At 36.9% G+C, this 22,553-nt stretch overlaps 1 protein-coding gene across 3 annotated transcripts in view; it reads right to left on the bottom strand.

The window, feature by feature from the left end:
• SENP7 (SUMO1/sentrin specific peptidase 7) overlaps positions 1-22,553 on the bottom strand; it is an 89,895-nt gene that overhangs the window by 62,112 nt on the left and 5,230 nt on the right. The window contains exons 2-5 of one of the 3 annotated variants that reach the window (XM_004675247.2): positions 17,803-17,855; positions 13,593-13,691; positions 10,896-10,993; positions 3,380-3,577 (exon numbers count right to left, since the gene is read on the bottom strand). In XM_004675247.2, coding sequence (XP_004675304.2) covers positions 3,380-3,577; positions 10,896-10,993; positions 13,593-13,691; positions 17,803-17,855 — 448 coding nt within the window. The remainder of the gene's footprint in view (positions 1-3,379; positions 3,578-10,895; positions 10,994-13,592; positions 13,692-17,802; positions 17,856-22,553) is intronic. The other 2 variants (XM_012734442.1, XM_012734439.1) reach the window with 2 other exon arrangements.

Below are 22,553 nucleotides of genomic sequence, written 5' to 3'. Positions count from 1 at the left end.
TGGTCTCCTCCGGGACAGGCGGGAATCGAACTCATGCGGAAGTGGCTTTAGCTTCTCAGTGCAGTGCTTTAACCCGCTGCGCCACCAGGGAGGGCCAAATTCTTAATAAATATTTGAGTAAGAGTGGATATTCATTCAATGACTTAACAAAAAATGAATTATCTTCCTGCCAAAATTTATCTCGCCTTGAATCAAATATATTTTTCAATAGCTGGAATTACAGAGGAGGAGGTGGTTAGAGTAAGCCAAGTAGCAGAAGGCTGGATGAGTGCAAGTTTAAGTCTTGCAGAAGGAAATTAACTCTATCACCAGTCTGAACATGATATCAAAGACCATATCCTTTTTTGCTTACTATAGAGTGGGTAATATATGAAATTTTCCTCTAGTATAATAACTGGGTTATGATTCAACAGTGGTCATCAAAATGTTCTTCTGCTTATTGCCCAGGGCAACAAAACAGATATGGTAGGAAATATAAAAATCCTAATTAATTGCTTGCTGAATATGACCTGCAAATCAGTATCTTCAATATAGCAGTTCATTCTTCTCTGTCAAAGTTTTCCCAGTTTTTTGATTTGATAAAAATTTTCAACTCCAGATATATCTTTCTCTTGTGCCACCAAATCCTTCCTTAATTTAGTTTTTCTTTGTTTTTTTTTTTGTTTGTTTGTTTGTTTGTTTGTATCAGCAGAGGTTATTTTAGAATTCTACAGGGAACTTAAAGCCTGCTGTACCCTATGGATTTGGGATTATGGTGTCCCACAAACTAAAAAAATAATCTTGAGTTTCATTTTCACAGATGTCAATTATATATTGAGTCATCTGGAATCTGGCAGAAGGAATCCCATATCCTTATCACCACTTAAACTTCCTAAATTAAAAAACACTGCCTTGAGTCAAATATATTTTTCAACAGCTAGAATTACACAGGAGGCGGTGGTTAGAGTAAGGCCGAGTGGCAAAAGTCTGGATGAGTGTAAATTTAAGTCTTGCAGAAGGAAATTTACTCTTATCACCAGCCTGAACACCAGCTCCAGCTCCAACCCTTTTGGTTTTTTTTTTAAGATTTATTTATTTAAAAAAATTTATTTATTTATGCATACAGAACTGGGGTACAGGCCAGACGTCCAGGGTTGATAAGAGGATTCACTAGAGACAGAGTGAGATGCAAAACAGGAAAACTAATGAAGTACACTTCTGAGGGTGAGCACGGGAGGTCAGGAGAGGTCTGCCCCTACATATAGGACTAGAGAATGAACTCACACTGAAGCAGCTGCGGCTCGCTTGCAGTGTTGTGCTTTAGCCCTCTGTGCCACCAGGGAGGGTCCTGAAATACCCTTTTTAAAAATTAAGGTATAGGGCATCCCTGGTGGCATAAGTGGTTAAGTCTCAGCACGATGAAGCTATCAGCAGCCACTGCAGCACTTGTTGGCTCCCCAGCAGGGAAATAACCTACATGGCTCAGTAGACCTCTCCTGTTTCAGGAGCTGATTCCCTCAGCAGTGTATGTCAGTACATCTGCCTGTTCTGCCTCTCGTGAATCCTCTCACCCTTACACTTCTGACCTGTACCCCCAGCTTTTGTATGCATAAATAAATAAAATAAATTTAAAAAAATTAATGTATAACATTATATTCAAATGTCTCAACAAGTTGTTCTATTTCTTAAAATACTGTGTTGAAAGTTAGCAGTTTTTATCTGGGTCTTGGTTTAAAGCACGTATGTAGTGACATTCAAATTACAGACCATATAACCACAGCACAACCTAGCAAAAGACAGGTTATTCTAATTAAAAGCAGTACTTCCCTCTAAAAAAAAGTTAAATAAATAAAGTTAATATTTAACAATTAAAACTATAAGTGTAAGTACATTAATTAAAAATACTGTTTCAGGCCCTCCCTGGTGGTGCAGCAGGTTAAAAAGCACAGCACTGAGAAAGCCACTTCAGCATGAGTTTGATTCCCCGCCCCAGAGGTGACCAACATGGCAGAGCTCTCCTGACCCACTAGCTGCTCCCCTCAGTGGTATACTTCGTTAATCTGCCTGTTCTGCTCCCCACTCTGTCTCCGCTAAATCCTCTCAACACACCTGTACCTCTCGCCTGTACCCCAGTTCTGTATGCATAAGTCAATAAATCTTTTTTTAAAATACTGTTATAAATCACAAATTTCCAGAACTAATTTCAACTCCAAACTTCATACAGAATCCACTTTAAAAAATTCACAATAAAGGGCCCTCCCTGGTGGCGAAGCGATTTAATGCACAGCACAAAGAAGCTTAAGCCACTTCCACAAGAGTTCGATCCCCGCCTGCCCTGGAGGTGACCACATGGCGTGGCAGACCTCTCCTGACCCGCCCGCTGCTCCCCTCAGCAGTGTACTTCGTCGATCTGCCTGTTCTGTACCCCGCTATGTCTCTGGTGAATCCTCTCACCCTCCACATCTCTGGCCTGTACCCCAGTTCTGTATGAATAAACAAATCTAAAAAAAAAAAATACGCAATAAAATTAGTCTTTTAAACTTTTAAAATTAAAATACATTATTTGCTATTTTAAAAAATGAGGATAATATTTTTATAGCATTTTCTTTATATAAAAATGCACATGTAGGCCCTCCCTGGTGGGGCAGCAGGTTAAAGTACAGAACTGCAAACTAACTTGCTTCAGTGTGAGTTCAATCCCTGGCCCCAGAAGTGACCCAAATGACATAGCAGACCTCTCCTGTCTCATCCTCTACTCCTCTCAGCAGTGTACTTTGTTCTTCTGCTACCCACTCTGTCTCTAGTGAATCTTCTCACTGTCCCTGCACATCTGGCCTATACCTCAGTTCTGTATGCATGAATAAATAAATATTTTTTAAAATAAACAAAAATGCATGTAAAATACAAGAAAACCCATGAAGCAAAAAAGTAGGAAGACCTGGGCTGAAAAACACCTAAAAGTTATATTCAAAAGGAAGAAAATAAAAAATATACAGACAGACATGCCTTTTTATTTTCTGCCTCTTTAACAAGTATTTCAAATGTAATTTAATCAAGCTTATCTATCTACATATGCCTTCATTTTATGTCATTATGAAATATATAATTGTCTGTAAAATATATTAATGTCTATAAAAATATATACATAAATCAAATTATTAAGTAAATTAAATACAGTAAGGATACTTGTTTTTTTAAAAAAATCTGTCAATCTACTTAATTAAGTACAAAACCATCACCTGGTAAATTAAGATTGTCAACTTTAGGATTTGTTTTTGAATTGGACACATCTATAATTGAAGATTTTCTTAACAATCATTTCCAACAATCTTATTTTTAAGGTTACTGGGCATATTTCAAATTGTGGTAAGTTGAACAAAATCAATACTGAACAACATACCTTTCAGATAAATTAAGGCTTTGGTGAAGAGATTTTAATTTTTGAAAAGTCTCTAGGCTGTCAACAGATGTCGAAGGCAATGAGTCTGAGTGCACCTTGTTCGCATCACACAAATTAGCATCATTTCTAGGTAGGGTCTTTCTGAATTTCCGTCCTAAATCCGTCCATAGGACATTCGTCAACATAACTTTGAGTTGCCTGTTACACACATAAATAATTAATGCATATAGTACTAAACATTGTATAATTCATGAATTCATCATAAACTATATGAAAGCCTATAAAAACTCTAAATTTCAGTTGCTGAGGAATTCAGAATAATAAATTCTAAGTTAAAAAATCTGCCTAGACTGGCCTTCCCTGGTGGCGCAGCAGGTTAAAGCACAGCACTGAGAAGCTAAAGCCAATTCAACTTGAGTTTGATCCCCGCCCCGGAGGTGACCCCATGGCACAGGAGACCTCTCCTGACCAGCCCGCTGCTCCCTTCAGCAGTGTACTTCGTCAGTTGGCCTGTTCTGCTCCCCACTCTGTCTCTGGTGAATCCTCTCACTGCCCCTACACCTCTGGCCTGTACCCCAGCTCTGTATGCATAAATAAATAAATCTTTTTTTAAAAAAATCTGCCTAGTATTCTCAAATATACATTCAAAAGTAATTCCACTTATCCCACCACAATGACCATAAGGGGCCAAGCTACACAGAAAGCACTAGCCACTAACTCTTTTTACAATGCCAGGCTAATTTCTCCTCTCCCGCACTGGTTCCCTCATGCACAAGCCTCCACTAAATCTACTAGTTCAACTACAGTTAGCTGACTCTGGTGAATTCTTTATCTTTATCTTTTGGATCAGGGGCTGGTAGCATATTTTATGGTGACAGATGAGAGAATTAAAACAGCTATTTAAAAAGATGCACACTTGTCATTGGACAACATGGGCAGAGAGCCAGAGAGGACTATGCTAAATGAAATAAGTCAAGAGAAAAGCAAATACTGATGGTTTTACTCATGTGAATTACACAGAAATGAAACCAAAAGACAAAAACAAACCCTGAAAGTCTGATTTATAGAATTCAGGCTACCAGAGAGTTGGGGGTGGGTGAAAAGCAGGGGGTCCAACAGATTATGGGGAGAGCTATGGATGCCTCTGGTTGTTGTAAAGTAACAGACATCTGAAGAGGTGTGATCCCATACCTATGAAATACATACAGTGCTGTAAACCAATGTTATCTTAATAAAATTAATAAACCAATAAGCACAATAAGCAAGGGGGGAAAAAACCCTTAAAGGAGGGGAAAGAATCAGATTTCCAAAGTTATCACATTATTAGATTCAAATGTCCAGTTTTCAACGACACAAGGGCTACAAAGAAATAGCAAAGTATGGTTAGTTCAAAGAGAAAATTAAATCAAAGAAGCTAACCATGAAAAAAACCTGATGACAAATCAACTAAGTGAAGTCTTGAAAGCAATTATCTTAAAGATGCTTAAAAACTGAAGGAAGATTAGAAGAGAATCAATAAAATAACATGAATAAAACAGAAATATCAACAAAGAGACAGAACCCCTTAAAAGAAACTAACAGGAAATTCTGAATGTTCAATAAACAAACAAACAGAACATCACTAGAGGAATTTTAAAAGCAGATTAGAGCAGGCAGAAAAAATATCAGCAAATTTGGAAAAATACTGTTTTCTTACATCTTTATAGTTCCCATAGTTCTCCAGCCACCCTACTACCTGTGAACCATTACCATGGTCTGTTGTATTCTTCCTTCCCTTGTTCTGACCCTCCATTTCTTCCTCTCCCCTGCTGTATGCCTCAGATCTATGGTTAGCTTAGAAGGATAACTTAATGACTAATGGCTGAGAGCATTATCTGGCACTGTATTAGTCAGAGCCATAAGCACACACATAAAATCAAATAGCAGGACCTCTTTGATGGAGCAAGGGGTTAAGTTTCAGCACTATCAAGTTACAGCCAGCTCTTGCAACATGAGTTCATCCCTGACTAGGGAGCTAACCCCCCATGGCATAGCAGACCACTCCTGTCTTGCCCCCTGCTCTCCTTAGCAGTCTATATCAGTAGATCCATCTGTTCTATTTTCTACTTTGTCTCTGGTGAATCCCCTTGCCCTCCCTCTCCTCAATACCCCTGGCCTGGACCCCAGTTCTTATATGCATAAATAAATCATTAAAAAAAAAATAGCACAGGGGCCTCGCTGGTGGTGCAAGGAGTTGAGACGAAGCATTATGAATCTGTTCACAGCTCCCACAGCATGAATTCAATCCTCAGCCCCAGGGTAATGACCCATATGGTACATAAGACCTCTGTCTCACAGACTGTTCCCCTCAGCAGTGTGCAGTCATCTAGCGGTTCTGCTCCCTACTGTCTCTGATGATTCCTCTCACCCCTTATCTCTGGCCTACACACAAGCTCTTGTATGCATGATTAAATAAATCTTAAAAAAATTTTTTTTGCAGAGTCAAAGTAATTCAGGGCCCTCCCTGGTGGTGTTAACAGGTTAAATCACAGCACTGGGAGGCTCTCTACAGCCACTGCAGCAGAGTTTGATACTCAGCCAGGGAGGCAACCCATATGACACAGCAGAACTCTCCTTTCTGACCTGCTGCTTCTCTCAGCAGTGTATTTCAGTACATCTGACTGTGCTGTTCCCCACAATGTCTCTGGTGAATCCTTTCACCCCCAGCACCTCTGGCCTGTACCCCAGTTCCTATATTCACAAGTAAATAAATCTTTAAAAAAGAGCAAAATAGGCCCTCCCTGGTGGCTCAGCAGATTAAAGCACATCTCTGAGAAGCAAAAGCCACTTCAGCATGAGTTCAATCCCTGGCCCCAGAGGAGATACACATGGAGCAGCAGACCTCTCCTGACACTCCCGCTGCTCCCCTCAAAAGTATACATCGTCCATCAGCCTGTTCTGCTCCCCACTCTGTCTCTGGTGATTCCTCTCACCGCCCCTGTACTTCTGGCCTGTACCCCAGTTCTGTATGCATAAATAAATAAATAAATCCTTAAAAAAAAAGAGCAAAATAATTTTCAATGAGAATGTTACAAATGACAAACTCACAGAGGAAAGGGTAATAATTCAAAGCAAGTAGCAACCAAAGAGAAAAATAAATCAGCAAACTTGAAGATAGAAAATGAAACCTGTCAAATCTGAAAAAAAAGAAAATTAGCAGAGTCTAAAGGACTCAGGAAACAGAACAAACTGACTACACATGAAGTATAGGAATTCCAGAAAGAAAAAGGACAACAGAGCAGAGAAAATATTCGGGGGAAAAAATGATAAAAAGCACCCCAAATTTGAAAAGAAGCATCAACAGAAGCATCCAAAAGCTTAAAATACGCCATATAAAATTAATTCAAACACATCATTCCTGAGATACACTGTAATTAAACTCTTGAAGGACAAAGAGTCTTGAAAGGAACAAGTAAAAAGTGATTGAGAGATACTCAATAAGATGATAAAGAGATTCTGAAAGAAAAAAGCTTTCAATCAGAAGTCATTTATTGACAAAACTATCCTTCAAGAGAGAGTAAGCTCCTCCCTGTTGGAGCAATGGGTTAAAGCACAGCACTATGGAAAAAAAAAAAAAAAAGCACAGCACTATGAAGCTACCACAACCACTGTATTATGAATTTGCTCCCTGGCTAGGGGGGTGACCCATAAGGTACAGCAGACCTCTCCTGTCTAACCTGCTCCCCTCAGCAGTGTACTTTAGTACATCTACCTGTTCTTCTGCTCTGGTGAATCCTCTCTCTCTCTCTCTCTCTCTCTCTCTCTCTCTCTCTCTCTCTCTCTCTCTCACACACACACACACACACACACACCCCTCTGTCCTATATACCAGGTCTGTGTGCATAAATAAAAAATCTTAAAAAAAAAAAAGGATGAGCACGTAATTAAGACACTCCAAGACTACCCCCCCCCCCAAAAATCTATCCTAAGGGAATGTTCAAGGAGTATCATAAAGTGAAATGAAAAATACTACACTCTATATCATATGAAAATATAAAGATCTCAATAAAGATAAATATATGGGCAATTATAAAAGTTATACTACCATGACATTGGTTTGTACTCTACCTTTTGTTTCCTATCTGATTTAACAGACTAACACACTTAAAAACTTTTGCCTACAGGCTGTTATTACTCCAACTTTGATATATAGCTGTTTTTTTAGTTCTAAGTAGTTTTCACATTAAGTTCTTTGCTGAAAGAATTTTTACTACATAACTAACTTGCCATAAGGCAATTTTGTCACAACAGATAAAATAACTAGTTGATGGTTTTACTTGTTTGATTTCAAGTTTAGTTTTAACTGATACATGCCATACTAAAAAATGGTAACATCAAGTGTGCAAATCCTTTCAGTGAACAAATTCATCATTTCCACCCATTGAAACTCAAATTGGCTGGTAATTAAGTCTTCAAGAGCACTAATTATCAATTCTTTGGATAATTTTTTTTTTATTTTATGTATTTATACATACAAAGCTGGGTGTCACCAGAGAATGTAGGGAGCAGAAAAGTCAGACTGACTGAAATACACTACTGAGGGGCGCAGCAGGCAACAGAGGAGAGGTCTGCTGTACAATGTGGGTCAGCATCCTGGTTGGTGATCAAACTATTATTGCAGTGGCTGCTGATAGCTTCAGTGCTGAAGATATAACCCACTGCACCACCAGGGAGATCCTCCCTGGATAATTTAGATATAATAGCTTGTTCTATAATCTCATCTTTACCAAATCCATCACACATTAGAAGTTAGAAGCAAAAGGAGACACTATCTCTTCCCGACCCCCCTCAAAAGAAATGGTAACACAAAACCTAAGTTTCTTAAAAATGATAAAATTTTTTTTCTATTTAATAATGGAAAATGTGTGCTATTTTGTGATTTGGCATAGGCTCAGATGACATGGTGAAAATGTAAGAACTAGGGCTGTTTTGATAGCTACATGTAGCTCAGATATATACTAACACTTATATAAATACATATAATGGTAAGAAATAGTACTAGCCATCATCCATTCATTTTAGTTCCAGAGAAATCTGGAAAGATATCTTTTTTTTTTTGTATAGCAAAGGAAGTAAGTATTGCTACTTTTTCTAAACTTCAAATACAACCAAACTGTGAAGGAGTTATTTTATAATTAGTTATGTGGTGCAAATTTTTGTGACAAAAAATGTCTGAAAATGCTTGTGGATCTACCAGGTGTGATATGAGTCCATTCATAAGAAATGTCAAAAAAAAAAAAAAAAGTAAATATATAGACACAATAGATAAGTGGTTGTCTTGAGCTGCAGGTAAGAACATAGTGTAACTATAAATGAGTATACAATGTTTGGGGGGGTGTAATAGAAATATTTTAAATTTGATTATGGTGATGATTAAAAAATTTTGTAAATGTACTAAAATTACTGAGTTAGATTTAAAATGGATGATTTGGTAACATGGAAACCATATTGCAATAGCTATTTCATTTTTAAAATGGGACACTGAAAGACATTAGGATCTTTAAAAGTAAGAGCAGGGCTCTCCCTGGTGGCGCAGTAGGGTAAAGCACCACATTATGAAGCTCTCTGAAGCCACCCCTGCAGCACTAGTTTGATCACTGGTCAGGGAGCTGACCCACATGGTGTGGCAGACCTCTCCTAACCCTCCGGCTGCTACCCTCAGCAGTGTACTTTGTCAATCTGCCTGTTCTGCTCCTAACTCTGTCTCTAGTGAAGGCTCTTACCCACCATGCCTCTGGCCTGTACCCCAGTACTGTAAGGATAAATAAATAAATATTAAAAAAATAAGTAAAAGCTGGGCCCTCCCTGGTGGTGCAGCGGGTTAAAGCACTGCACTGAGAAGCTAAAGCCACTTCCGCATGAGTTCTATTCCCGCCTGTCCCGGAAGTGACCACATGGCGTGGCAGACCTCTCCTGACCCGCCCGCTGCTCCCCTTAGCAGTGTACTTCGTCAATCTGCCTGTTCTGCTCCCCACTCTGTCTCTGGTGAAGCCTCTCACCGCCCCAAGCCTCTGGCCTGTACCCCAGTTCTGTATGCATAAATAAATAAATCTTTAAAAAATAATAATAATAAAAAAAAAAGTAAAAGCAAACATAGGGGACAATATAAATAACACAAATGTATGAGGAATATTTTCCCCTTTCTAGATCTATTTTTGTTTAGTTACTTCCCTGCACACAGTAGCAATTCATGTTTCAGAAAGCTTAGCAGAACTCAGTAATATATGTTACGAAATAAAAAATAAGTCTATTAATATCAAACCAAATTTTCCAGAGCTATACTAGTATTCCTCCCCATAATAATTACAAAACCTCAAAAAGCCAATATTACTTATAGTCTGACTTGTGAAAATTAAATGAGACAATTCAGGTTTAATCTAATGCCTGGCATATAATAAACACTCATCTTTTGAATTAATGTCCTTAATTATAGAGAGTATTCAGATCCAGTGTGATCATATTGTTCATATTGTTCATTACTGATATTGCAGAAGGAATCACTAGCAGATCAGGAAGAATAGCATTACTTGGTAAGAATATTACATTACCAGAGAGCTAAATAAACTCATTGGTAATAAAAATGAATCAATAAAGTTGGAAAATGAGACTTGAATAATGTAAGTTTTGAACTATGCAAGGATTTCAGGATCTATCTCTCTCATAAAAGATTTGCATACACAAACCTTTCAGGAAATGTTAATATTTTTATTAAAAATATGATTCCTCTAATGTAATATAATTTTTAGTATGACCTCAACAACCTTTGAAGAAATTAACTTTGTGAATTGATGGTGTGGTTATTCTCAAGCATAATACATAATCATTGCAACTTTCCTGCTGCCCTGTTCACCTTGGCAGCTTTATCCTATTAGAGGGTCAGAGTAACCAATGTTTGTACATTTTTTCAGAAAATTTATATCAAAAGGAAGAATAAGACTAAGTAATTTAATAAATTCAAGATTCCAATTAGTCTTTCAGTTTGTATGACTTCCCTAAAAATTGTAATTTTTACTATTGTCACTGTTTTGATCATTCACTATTCTAAAAAGAAAATTTAATCCTCTTTTGTAAAATAACAACTTTTTAATCACTTGCTGATTTCCAAATCTAAAATGCTTTAAATTCCTTCTGATAATAGCTGCAAGATGAATCCCCCAGATGTTTAATCCCATTATATCCATTAACACTATGATTTGAATCACAGTTGCTAAATGGGGCATCTTTTCCATTACATACTACAAATGCTTAATTAAGCATTATAATTTGTGTGTGTGTATACTGTTTTATCAGTTGAAGTCTATCAAGATGACTTAGAATTAGAGAAAGTTAAAAGCTTGGAAAGAACCTGAGAGGCCATTTAATCCAATCTTTGTTTTAAAAGTTGTAGTAATGGAGACACAAAGAGGTTAAGTAAATCACCCATAGAAACAGTATTTGGGCAAAGTACAAGTAAACCTGTGTCACACAAATATCTTACCTTTCTGGTGAATTCAAAGAAGTGCCATGACGCCCACGGACACCTTTTTTACTTTCATGGTCAAGAGAGAGGACCTTATTTCTTAGGCTTCTTTTCCACTAGGAAAAAAAAGGGAGAGGGAGTACTTTAATAATAAGTGTAGCAACAGACATAAAAACCTACAGTTAAGAGGCACTGAACTTTTCATTTAAAAATTGAAGATAAACATTCAAATCCCATATCTTACAGGAAAAAAAAAGTACAATCTATAAAAAATCCTTGCTTTTTGCTAGAACAGATAAATAAATCTACCAAAAAGCTGCACAAAGAGATTTAAAATTTTCAAGGTTTAGGAAATCAATGTTTTAAAATCCCAAAGCTTATGAAAATCATAAACACATTTAAAGTAAATAATAAAAGTTATTAGATGCCAAGTTAAATAGGGTCTGTGATTCTGAAGTAATACATTTTTAACAATTGGAAGGGATTATAATCAGTTCCCTAGGAACTGCTTCATGGAGACTTTTAGTAAAGAATCAAGTACACTACTCAAAGGTAACAAAAAGAAAAGACAACCTACCAAATGTGAGAACATCTCAGCAATCACGTATTTGTGTGTTAGTGTGTATGTTAATATACCAAATATTTATAAAACTCATACAAATTATTAGCAAAAAATGTATGATTTTTTTTTAGTTGGCAGAGGCTAGAAAAAGACATTCTAGCAAAGAAGACACACAGGAATAAGGTACATGAGTACTCTCTGAATGAGTACATGGGTACTCTCTGTAGTATCCCCTCAATTTTTCTGTAAACCTAAAACTATCCTGAATTCTACAAACTGACTGTACCAAGTGCTGCCAAAGATACACAGCATCTAGCACTCTCCATATATTGTTGGTAAGAATGCAAAAAATTGTGTACCTTGGAATCAATTTGGAAATTAACACTCATATATGATCCAGAAATTTTACTCCTGGAAAAAAAACCATGTTCACACAAAAACCTTATACAAACATTTGTTTAATGGCCAAAAACTGGTAATAACCCATGTCTTTCAATGGGGAGAATCAATAAGCAGAAATATTAATATATACAGGTGGAAGAATTATAATAGCAGTATGCAGAGTGAAAAGTTCTCAAAACATTATAGTCTCTATTTCTGCATTTATGTGACATTCTGCAAAATATGTAAATATAGGTACAGAAAAAGTTACCACCATTTGTAGGTTGGGACAGAGAGTAACTACAAAGGGAATGGCACGAGGAAGGTTTTCAGAGGGATGGAATTGTCCAATATATGCATTGTGATATACTAATATGAGTCTATATAAATTTTATAATTCACAGACCTGTATACTGAAGGAAAAAAAGTATAAATACAAGCACACATCTTTATTATGGTGTGGTTGCAAGTGTGTATACCTTTGTCAAACCTCACAGAACACTTAAAATGAACTGATGTAATTTTATGTAAATTAATCCTCAATGAAATTTAATGCAATATAATACATATTAATTTTTAGTGATATATAGCAGAAACTTACATGTTATAATGCAATGGTACTTCAATTTTTAAAAGGAAGGGCAAAATTTTTAAACATACATCATAAAAATATATATATAATGGTCAATCAACATAGAAAACTATTTTAACACCACTAGTCATCAGGGAAATGAAAATTAAAACTAACTCCAAAAGACCATCAACAAAGAAATACTGCAGATAGTACTATATATCCTAATGTAATCAAGTATTACTTAACAATAAAAATAAGCTACTGATAGATGCAAAATAGGGACTGATAACAATATTTTATTGAGCAAAAGAAGTCTAACACAAGAGGATATATATTGTTTGAACAGGCAAAATTACCTTATGGAAATCAGAAGATTGGTTGTGCCAGAAGTGGGTGAAGGTGAGAACAGTGAGGAAAGAAAAGATAATGGGAAGGGACACAAAAGTTTTCAAAGCTTGTAACAGTGCTCCAATTGGGATATTGGTTACATATGTTTGTTTACATTAGTCAAATGTCTGTACAGCTTACTTGATCTAATTATATCTCAATAGGTCAAATAAATTAATGAGTTAAAATTCTGTTAAAGAGGGACTCCCTGGTGGCACCAGGGGCTAAGTCTCAGCACTATGAAGCTGTCAGCAGCCACTGCAGCATAAGTTGAGTCCCCAGGCAAGGAGCTAACCCACATGGCAGAGCAAACCTCTCCTATCTCACCTGCTGCTCCCCTCAGCAGTGCATTTCAGTACATCTGCTGTTCTGTTCCCCACTCCAGTCTCTTGAAATCCTCTCACACACACCTCTGGCATACATCCCAGTTCTTGTATGCATAAATAAATAAATCCTTTTTTTTTAAATCTGTTAAAGACTATGGGAAGGAGTATACAGCCCTTTCTTTTTCACTGAAATTCACTAAAAACAACTTTTTTTAAATATCCCAGAACATACTACATTATGACCCAATCATTCTTTCAGTTATCTACAAAAAATAAAAACACAAAACTAATCTTGGCCTCCTTTCCAATATTCCTTATCTTATTTCGGACTGCTAATTGAAGATTCTAATACTTAAATAAATCTAACCTGGAATTAAATAACAAATGAAAATCCAAAAAGGGTATATAATTTAAAATTCAGTTTTACTAAAATATTTTTAAACATTATCAAATAAGGTTTTAAATGTAAATTAGTTGTAATTTACCCTCTGCAAAGGGATATCCCAGCGTTCTGAGCTTCTGAGTTTAGAGAGTGATGACTGAACATGAACCTTCTCCGGTTTTGTATTTAACATCTTTTTTATCTGAAACCAGAATTAGAATATAATCAGTTTGACTGAAATATAAATAACAGTTGAATCAGCTAACAAAACCATATTATTCCATATTAATATATTGCTATTACAGTTTTAAATTCAATAGTGATTAATTTATTCGCAGATAAATACAATTTGAGGCCCTCCCTGGTGGCGCAGCAGGTTAAAACACAGCACTGCAAACTAGCCACAGGTACTGCAGTGCAAATTTGATCCCCAGCCCTGGAGGTGATCCACAAGGCGCCAGAGACCTCTCTTGACCTGCCCCTGCTCCCCTCAGCAGAGTACTTTGTCAATCTGCCTGTTCTGCTCTCCACTATGTCTCTGGTGAATCCTCTTACCACCCCTACACCTCTGGCCTGTCCCCCAGCCCTATATGCATAAATAAATAATCTTTAAAAATACAATTTGATTTTAAAAATAAAACCTTTAATTAATATAGAGGTAGATGATACATCACAATAGCTTTCTTACTATTCTCTAACTCCTGCTTTCTAATCTTTCAAATGCTATCCCTAGAGATCTCTAATTTGCAAATCTAAATATGACTCCAACACTTAAAAACACAATAGAGGCACCCTTTACTTACAGCTAAAACTTAACCCGGACTTTCCACATCATTCACACATTGCAAATCCTGCCCCAACAACACTGAGTTTACTCAACCTTCTCCAATGAGTCCATTTTTTTTTTATCTTTAGGCCTCCGTACATACTTCCCCCTCAATCTAGAATACCCTTTCTTTGCTCAAAATTATCCTTTCTTCTCTACAACTGTCACTACCACACCACACCACACCACAGCATTTTTATCTTTGGTACACTGGTACAATGTACTTGGGCTATTGACAGTATATCTATCATATCATATGATATTTATCTACATATCTGCTCATTACACAGGTAAGTTCTTAAGGAGATGGCCCTCGCTATCTCCAAATTACATGGCTCATGATACACAGAATAATAACTGAATGAATGGCTACATATAGCCCCAAGTTTGAAATAACTTGTTTAGAACTTACATATCTCAACTTTTTTACTAAGAGAAAATGTGACATAATAAGTACAACATAAACTAAAAATCAGCAATAATCCATAAAATGATTTCAATGAGAGCCAGGCATAAATCAAGAGGATAGAATAAATCTGAATTTATTCTACATGAGTTATTCTCAACTTTTCTATTTCACTAATACCTCTGAGGTAATGCTCCCAGGCACCAATATCTATTAGTTAAACCTATTCTGTATATAAACATACCTCTTTATAATTCTTCATGTGTAAAAGACAATATTAGCTCTAGACCAGTCATTTTCTTTGTATTCTTAATTAGAGAATAGTTACTTTCTCAGGGAGTAAATTCAAGCAGGTCATACACATGGCTCCTTTATAGTTCTCTAATCTACTGTGGATACTGTGGAATACTATATTTTCCAAAGATGGGCTAACCAATACTCGACATCCCACCTGGTCATCTCATCATGTGATAATCCTTCAACATCGGGTAAGGAAGGAACATAGGTTCCTTCTGCTTAAAAGTGGGTAGGCCTGTGACTTCCAAGATTAGACCATAAAAGGCAATATAGCTTCAGACTGGTTCTCAAGTTCTACCCTCTCTCTCTTCTTCCCTCCTTTTTTCCCCCTTTCTGTCTCTCAACACACAAGTCCCGAGCCAAAAGTAAAAAATCTTAGATACCTTAAACCTTAGATACCTTAAACACACTGTGCTAGAAAAGATCCCAGGGGAAAATTAAAAAAGAAATGGGCATATACCAAAAGATTTTGAGTCATCCAGCACAGGAGTACTCAAGCTAATGAAGTTATTGAGATGTCCTCTCTAAGAAAGATCTTTTTTGAAACAATTCTAGGCCCCAGTCTCCAAGTCAACCTAGGTAACAGCAAGTAGAACAAAGAAAAGTGAAATCTACCCATAGGGCATATTCATGACAAAAATACATTTAAACCATTGAGTTTTGTGGTTAATTTGTTATATGACCCTAGTAATAACCTTAAAATATAACAAGCTCAAAATTATAGAATATTTGAGATTTAGCAAATTTAAGAGTTGGGTGTAGGGTCCTCCCAGGTGGCGCAACAGGTTAAAGCACAGCACTAAAAAGCTAAAGGCCCTTCAGCATGCGTTCAATCCTTGCCCAGGAGGTGACCACATGGCATGGCAGACCTCTCCTGACCCTTCCATTGTTCCCCTCAGCAGTGTAGTTCGTCAATCTGCCTGTTCTGCTCCCCACTCTGTCTATGGTGAATCCTCTCACTGGCCCTGCACCTCTGGCCTGTACTCCAGTTCTATATGCACAAATAAATAAATTTTAAAAAATAAATAAAAAGAGTTGGGTGTAGTTGTTGGGCATTTTATAAAATGACTGATGATGTCCTCTGTAGAAGACTTAATGTTCTTTTCACAGTGATTAGTTTTTATAATTTTACCTATAAGTTGCTTAAACAACATCAGTGGAATATTTACCCCACTAAAATACTCATGTAAACTTCCAATAGGGTGAACACAAAATGTCATCTACTCTATTTTCAAAAGGGCAAATGTCTACTTCCCCCAAAGTATAACTACATGAAACTTGCATATTTATTGAAAATCTAATTTGGCATCAAAGGCCTTGAAAATGAAGGAACAAAGAACATACACTGGAACAAGGGAATCTTCTTCAATAAATGGTTATGGGAAAACTGTACTATAACATGCAAAAGAGTAAAACACCATATACAAAAATCAGCCCAAATATCTCTTCCAAAATATCTATTTATTACACAAGAAAAGATTAACCTTACAACAGGATAACCAGGCAGACACTACTTTAACTAGATGATCAGGAATGACATTATCATGTAACCTCCTGAAAGAATATACAGAGAAGGGCACAGCACTTCTGTGGTATTATTCCCCAAAAGCCGTAACTTAAATCTAATCATAAGGAACCCTACACAAACCAAATTGAGGGATATTTCACAAAATACTGACCAGTCATGAAGGAAAAAACTGAAGAACTGTCACAGACTAAGAAAATCAGGAGCCATAAAAAATAAATGTAGGGCCTTCCCTGGTGGCGCAGCGGGCTAAAGCACAGCACTAAGAAGCTTAAGCCACTTCCGCATGAGTTCGATTCCCGCCTGCCCTGGAGGAGATCCACATGGCGAGGCAGACCTCTCCTGGCCCGCCCGCTGCTCCCCTCAGCAGTGTACTTCATTAATTTGCCTGTTCTGCTCCCCACTCTGTCTCTGGTGAATCCTCTCACCCTCCGCATCTCTGGCCTGTACCCCAGTTCTGTATGAATAAATAAATAAATCTTTTTAAAAAAATAAATAAACAAATGTAAATCCTGGATTGGATCCTGGAACCGAAAAATGAAATTAGTGGAAAAACTGAAGAAATCCAAGTAATGCCTACAGGGCCCTCCCTGGTGGTGCAACAGACTAAAGAACAGCACTATGAAGCAATCTGCAGCCACTGCAGCATGAGCTTGATTCCCAGCCAGCCAGGGAGATGACCCACAAGGCATTGCAGACCTCTCCTGATACCCCTCCATTCCCCTCAACAGTGTAGTTCAGTCATTCTGCCTGTTCTACTACCCATTCTGTCTCTGGTGATGCTCTCACTACCACCACGCTCCCCACACATCTAGCCTGTACCCCATTTCTTGTATGCATAAATAAATAAATCTTAAAAAAAAAAATTCAAATAACGCTTACAGTTGGTTAAAAATATGTCAATGGTTGGGCCTCCCAAGTGGCAAAAGGGGTTAAGTCACAACACTGAGAAGCTATCAACAGCCACTGATGCATGACCTTGACTAGAGAACTGACCCACATGGCTCAGCAGATCTTTCCTGTCTCACCCACTGCGCCACCTCCCAGCAGTGCATTTCAGTCAATCCAACTTTTCCACTCCCAAAGGGCATACCTTTGGCCTACACCCTAGATCTTGTATGCATAAATAAATAAATCCTTAAAAAAAAAAAGAAAATAACAGTGAGCAATTAAAGTTTTACAGCATTTTTAGATAAACAAATATAGTCAATATAGAAAACACATTTAATGAATAAGTTAAGAACAAAACTAAAGCATACCTTATGTAACTCAGAAGATGAAGACTTTTTCCTTTTTCCTTCTGTGACAATCTCTATAAAGACATGAAAAAATTATCATTTAACATCTAAATAATATAAACAAATAAATCTTTTCAGTCATCCTTTAAACTCTTGTTTGATTTAGAATTTACACTGATATATTCTGCGGAATCATAAGAACTAAACACAAAGGTTAAAAAAAAACCCCTACAAGAACAGCAGAATCTCACAAAGTCTCCATTCAACAATATACTCATGGTAATATGTTTTTTTTAAAAAAGAGTTATTTATTCTTTCAGAACTGGTGTGCAAGCCAGAGGTTTGGTGGGTGAGAGGATTCACCAGAGACAGAGTGGGGAGCAAAATAACAATTTTTTAAAAAGAAACTTAGATCCAAGGGCTAAGTCACAAAAAGCCTACCATCCAGTAGGGAGTTTAAGAAATGCTGACTGAACCCAATAACCAAATTCTTTGGCGGTACTAGAGAAAGGCAAAACAGAAGGTAAGAGCGAGAAGTTGGAATATTCTACAAATACTTTTAGTTCTACTATAAGCTAAGTATGCAACTGGAAACAGCTGAACTCCCCATCAATATTTTTCAAAATTCCTATGAAGTTTTCTTTTATGACGTCTTTCAATTAGGAAATATTTTTTCAAAGGCCATCACTGTGCAAGGGGTGAATATAGTATAGTGAGTGAAAAAGCTTCCTGGAACTCATAGTGTATTGCAATACATATACATCACATCACATAATTCACAACAAAAATGGTAGCAATCCTTATGTATGTGGTCACCTACTTCAGATAAACACATCACTACAGTTCAGTAGGCACGGGAAAGGGCTAACTTTTTCATTAAATATTACTACAGTGATCTGATAATCAATTGGGGAAAAAATAAACCTTGACCCCTACCTCACACTACACACATTTAAAAATCAACCTGAATGGATCATAGGTTTAAATGTCAAAAATAGAACTACTAGAATAAAAAGGAAGGAAATAAACAAAGATTTCTCAAACAAGACACAAGTAGGAATAGCTATAAAGAGAAAGATTAATAAATTCAGAACTTAATAAATTAAGTTTATTTTTAATAAACTTAATTTAATAAAATTAAGAACTTCTATTTATCATATTTCATCACAAGAAAATAAGAAGGAAAGCCACAGATTGGAAGATTATGAAACATGTATTTTCATATAGCACTGTGACTGTTGATAATAGTACTGTCAATATCTCATCACCAAACTATATAAAGAACTTCTACAGGGGCCTCCCTCGTGGCCTAGAGGTTAAGTCTCAGTGCTGCTATCACCAATAAACCTGAGTTCAATACCTGGCCAGGGAGCTGACCCACATGGCACAGCAGACCTCTCCTGTCTCATCCATTGCTCCCCTTAGCAGTGTATTTCAATGGAGCTGCCTGGTCTGCTCCCCACTTTGTCTCTGGTGAATCCTTTCACACCACATCCCATCACCTCTGGCCTAGCCCCCAGTACTTCTACACAAATATAAATAAAACATTTTTAAAATAAGCACATTTTAAAAAGATAAATAAAATACTCTATTTAAGAGTCCTTAGTGTATTGGGCCTTCCCTTGTGGCAATCCTCCTCCCGCTCCTCTAGCTTGTCCCCTAAATCTTTTTTTAAAAAAGAGTCCTTAGTATATTATTATTAGAATATAGGAAAATAGTCTCTAATTATTCTCAATCTAAATATATAAGTTAAACAATTTTAAAATATGGTTTTTTTCTTAAGTAATTTATGGAATCATTTATTCACCTGTTTATCCCACAGATGTCTATTTAAGATAAAAGTAATTGCCATTGTTAGATGATTTACTAAGTACTTTCCACAAATTACTGCATTTAATCCTTACAAACGACTTTTAAGATCATTAATGATATTGTCTAGGTTTTACAGATGAAGAATTTAAGTTGAAGAATTCAAGTAACTTTCCCAACATCACAATGCTGATCCACCACTAGTTTGATTCCAGAGATGGCATTCTTATTTTTTAACAACAGATATTTCTTTTTTTTCCTTTTTTTTGTTTTTTAGATTTTATTTATTTATGCATACAGAACTGGGATGCAGGCCAGAGGTGCAGGGTCAGCAAGAGGATTCACCAGAAACAGAATGGGGAGCAGAACAGGGAGAGTGACAAAGTACAGTCCTGAGGGGAGCAGTGGGTAAGCCCACATCCTACACCATGTGGGTGCCATAGTTTGGCTTAGCTTTACAGTGGAGCACTTCCAAGAGAGGGCTGAGATGGCCCTTCTCTTACTTATAAAATCCTGCACCACCAGAGAGAGCCCACATGGCATTCTTAACCAGTACATGGCATGCTGGATGCTACAGGGATAGAAGATGAGTAAGACAGTCCCTATCACAGATTAGTAGCAGTTAATAATGGCAATAGATATTATGCACTTAATAACAGCAGAGATTAAAACAATTCAGCAAGCTAGAATATATAATATAATTTGAGAAATATCATGTAAAAGGCACAAAATTCCAAATTCAGAGAGGTACTTAATTTAAATTTGAGTTAAATAGGATATAGTTCTTATTGAACTGGGCTGTGAAGTAAGTTTTAATAAGTAAATTTTAGATAGCAGTAACATGTAAAAGATCAGTGGGAGGTAGAGCCAAGAGCTGAATTATCAATATAGGCATATGTAAACCAGGATGAAGCAGTCTACTTTAGTTAGCTTCCTAAATTATTGAAGACCATATGAATTATCCATGTGGGAGGTAGGTTTAAGACAGCACCATTTATAATTAAAGTTTCAGTCCAGACAGCCGGAGCTATTCAATCCTATCCAAAACCCATTCCCTGGATTTTCAAGTCCTTCTAATATACTTCCTAATCCTCTGCTTTCATCATCATGTTGGGAATCACATTCACCGCTCCAGAGGTCAATTTTTACACCCTACAACCTTGCCAGTTTCATCTCTTAATTCAACTCTACCCTTTAATCTAGTGTAATCCACCCTAGCCCACAAAATTCCTTTCCAGATTCAGTAGTTTATTGAAATCCTGAATCTCTTCCTTGAACATTGCCCTCCACCTTAATCTGAATGAATCCTAGCTTTCTACTGATGACACTACTTTTGAGACTCTCAAGAAGTTTCTTCTCCTACTCATAAAACCAGGAGCAGATACTCCTTCTCAAAGACAAATAGCTAGTGGTATCACTAATACTACAATATAGTGAAATAAACAATCAGTAAATCCAAACCAAAAGCAAACCCTAGAAACTAAGGCTACAAGATGGAGCCGGAGAAGGGAAGGGACCATAAGGGGGTAGAGAGCACAGTGGACTATAGCAGAGGACTACGGGATTCTTGGTGGAGGGTGTGGAGTGGTAACAACACCTGAAGAGGGGGATTTTATACCTCTAAATCATACACAATGTTACAAACCAATGTTATCTCAATAAAAATTTTAAAATAATCCCTTCACACTACCTTACTTCCAATTAATACTGTATCTTTATTGGAGTAATTCTTCCTTTTAAGATCCAATAAATTGGGGGCCTCCTTGGTGGTGTAGGGGTTAAAGTCTCAGCACTTTCAAGCTATCACTAGCCATTGCATCAGGAGTTCAATCCTCTGCCAGGGAGGTGACCCACATGGCACAGCAGACCTCTCCCATCTCCCCTACTGCTCCCCTCAGCAGTGTATTTCAGTTTGTCTGCCTGTTCTGCTCCCTACTCCATATCTGGTGAAATCCTCTCACCCCCTGGACCTCTGGCCTAGTCCCCAGTTCTTGTATGTATAATTAAAATCTTTAAAAAACAAAGAACAAAAGTTCAATAAATTGGATATACTACCACCCCATATTTGTGATTGCCTTACACTAACACGAAACCCTCACCAATTCTCTGCATCTCAATTCAGTTATCCTCTCTATCACTAACAGTTACCATCATTCCAAAGCACTAAAACTTCGACAAATTAATTCACTGATTACTGTGGAGTCATTTACTTTAACTCAATAAAGTTCAACACATATTCATGAATGGACTTAAGAAACAGTGTTACATTTCTCCAGTTTTCAAATATGGGATTTTTTCAATCTAACAGAAGTGTCCCTCCTCCACACTTCTTATTTCTTCACTCACTCTGAACCAATATTTTTGTCTCCACCTCTAGCCAGACCCTTTAAATCTTAAGTGAAGGGCCTCCCTGTTGGTGCAGGGGTTAAAGTCTCAGTGCTATCAAGCTATTGCCAGCCACTTCAACATGTGCTCCATGAGTCTAGACAATGGTGAGTCCTCTTACCCCACTCCTACCCCACACCTCTGGCCTACACTTCAGTTCTTATATAAATAAATAAAATAAATCTTTAAATAAATAAATCCTAAGTAAAATCAATTTCTTTCTTTTTTTTTTTTCAAATTTTTGGACACCTTAGCACTATTAAAGAAAGTCACATAAGTATAATGACAAATATTACTGCTACAAACTCATGCTTAACAATGAATGACTTTCAAAAGTATTAATAGTTCTGTTTCCTTATCCCTCCATAACTGACCTCCTAAGGTATTTTGAGTTCCCAACACCAAGTGAAAGTCTATCTCAAAAGGTGCTTTAAGTAAAAGCAGAAGGAGAAAGTCCAATACCATGTATTTTACTTATTTGCAATATAGAGGGGAAAAAGGGAACAGAAAAAACCAAAACCCTAGAAATCTGACTATAGAATTGAGGCTACTAGAGGGAGAAGGTATGAGTGGAGTAA

The sequence above is a fragment of the Condylura cristata genome, unplaced genomic scaffold (genome assembly GCF_000260355.1).
Source record: "Condylura cristata isolate star-nosed mole 26May11 unplaced genomic scaffold, ConCri1.0 scaffold00003, whole genome shotgun sequence".
Lineage (NCBI taxonomy): Eukaryota > Metazoa > Chordata > Mammalia > Eulipotyphla > Talpidae > Condylura > Condylura cristata.
The sequence above is the reverse complement of the archived record's forward strand: the minus strand, read 5'-3'. Positions and strand labels throughout refer to the sequence as shown.